This window comes from Empidonax traillii, unplaced genomic scaffold, assembly GCF_003031625.1.
Source record: "Empidonax traillii isolate 1590-97213 ecotype Southwest subspecies unplaced genomic scaffold, ASM303162v1 scaffold2290:size47672, whole genome shotgun sequence".
In the NCBI taxonomy this organism is placed as follows: domain Eukaryota; kingdom Metazoa; phylum Chordata; class Aves; order Passeriformes; family Tyrannidae; genus Empidonax; species Empidonax traillii.
Window position 1 is genome coordinate 1 of NW_020957483.1, and position 1969 is coordinate 1969.

A 1969-nucleotide genomic window follows, 5' to 3' on the forward strand; every position below is an offset into this window, starting at 1 on the left:
CGTGTGGCACGTCTGGGGGGTGTGTGGCACATCTGGGGGGTACCTGGTTCCCCCATGGGGTACAGGATGGGTCTGTGGGGTGTGTGGCTCTGCTGTGGGGTACATGGTATGTCTGTGGGGTGTATCACTGCCCTGTGGGGTGCATGAGGGGTCAGTGGGGCCCGTGGCTCTGCTGTGGGGTGCACAGTGTGTCTGGGGGGTGGTGGTACATCTCTGGGGTTCGTGGCACAGCTGTGGGGCACTGGATGTGTTTGTGGCCCTGCTGTGGGGTACCCATGGGGTTCATCATTCCCCCAAGGGGTATACCTGTATTTAGGGGGTGTGGCACCTCTGAGGGTGTGGGTGGTCAGTGGGGTATGTGATTCCCGTGTGTGGGACATGATGGATCCACAGACTACATGACTGGGACCCCCAGGAGGGCAGGGCTGGGACCCCCAGGGGTCCAGGGCACGGGTGGTGCCTGGGTCCCCCCGTGCCCTATTCCCAGGAACAGGTACAGGAGGGGGCCCTGAGCCCCCTGACCCCAGTGTGCCCATTCCAGGGGCTGGAGCTGCAGCGGGTGCTGGAGGGCCCCTGAGCCCCCCAAGCCCCCTGAGCCCCCTCTGAGCCCCCTCTGAGCACCCCCTGAGCCACTCTGAGCCCCCCGAGCCCCCTGAGCCCCCTCTGAGCCCCCCTGCTCCCCCCGAGCCCCCTGATCCCCCGTTGCTGTGGCAGGAGCCGGAGCTGCAGCGGGCACTGGAGCGGGCACTGCGGGTGCGGGAGGGGGCCCGCAGGCTCCTCCCCGCCTGCAGCCGCCCCGAGCAGGCCCTGGAGACCACCAAGACCCTCGTGCTGTGCGACGCCAGGGTGGTGGCGGCGGGGGGGGAGCTGCAGCGACGCCAGGAGGCCCGGCTGAGGGGGGCCCGACGGTGAGGGACCCCAAAAATGGGGTGGGGCGTTTCGGGGACCCCGCGGGACTCCCAAACGTGGAAGGAATGGGGGACCCTGGTGAGGGGGAGGACTTGGGGGGGCCCAAACTGGAAGGGGAATGGAGGATCTTTGGGGAATGTGGTGGTGACGGGACCCCCAAAACCTGGGGTGGGAATGTGGGACTCTGAGAACTGGGGGGCAGTGGTGACCCCACTGGGGGGTGTGGCTGGGGGAGAGACCCCAAAACCTGGGGGGGAATGGGGATCCCAAACCTGGGGGGAGCATGAGGGACTCCAGAGGGCAGGGGGGGCTGCACTGACCCCTGTCCCCCACAGCCCCTTGGACGCTGGACCCGGGGCCGAGCGGGTGCCGTGCAGGGGCACTGTCTGCATCTCAGGTACGGGGGACCCCATGCCCAGCCCCCGCCTCCTGGGGGGCTGTCTGCATCCCAGACACGGGGCCTGGGGTCCTTGTGGGGGTCCCAAGGGGTCTCATCCCACTCCTGCTCCCCCAGACCTGCGTATCCCGCTGATGTGGAAGGACACCGAGTACTTCAGGAACAAGGGGGGTGAGTGCCGTGGTTCTCGGGGTCCCCCCTTTCCCACTGACCCCCCTGACACCCTGTGACCCCCTTTGCCCCCAGAGCTGCACCGCTGTGCCGTGTTCCTGCTGCTGCAGGTGGGGGCCGAGATCCACGACACCCCCACGGTGCTGGTGGACAGGACCCTCACCGACATCTGCTTCGAGGGAGCCGTGCTCTTGTGAGGGGGGGGCACGGGACCCCCGACACCCCTGCACACCCTATGGGACACCTGACCCCCCCACGGGACCCCTGACCACACTGACCCCCCCTCCAGGCACCCCTGCTAACACCAAACCCTCTGGGGGACCCCTGCTCTCCCTTTATCCCCCCAGGGGATCCTTGATCCCCCTCTGGGGACCACTGACCACTTTGGGGGTATCCAAACCCCCCCCAACCCCTCCAAGGGACCCCTTCCCTCCTCTGGGGACCCCTGTCCACCCTCACCCCCCTTCACCCCCAGGGACCCCTACACCCCTT

At 67.9% G+C, this 1969-nt stretch overlaps 1 protein-coding gene across 1 annotated transcript in view; it reads left to right on the plus strand.

Annotated features, from left to right (window-relative positions):
- Positions 1-687: 687 nt before the first annotated feature.
- Positions 688-1969, plus strand: part of LOC114071792 (rhotekin-like) — a gene marked incomplete at its 5' end in the record, with an annotated part of 5863 nt that continues 4581 nt past the window's right edge. Inside the window, 4 exons of the mRNA XM_027909647.1 lie at positions 688-908; positions 1245-1306; positions 1424-1477; positions 1553-1670. Of these exons, the coding sequence (XP_027765448.1) occupies positions 688-908; positions 1245-1306; positions 1424-1477; positions 1553-1670 (455 nt within the window). The remainder of the gene's footprint in view (positions 909-1244; positions 1307-1423; positions 1478-1552; positions 1671-1969) is intronic.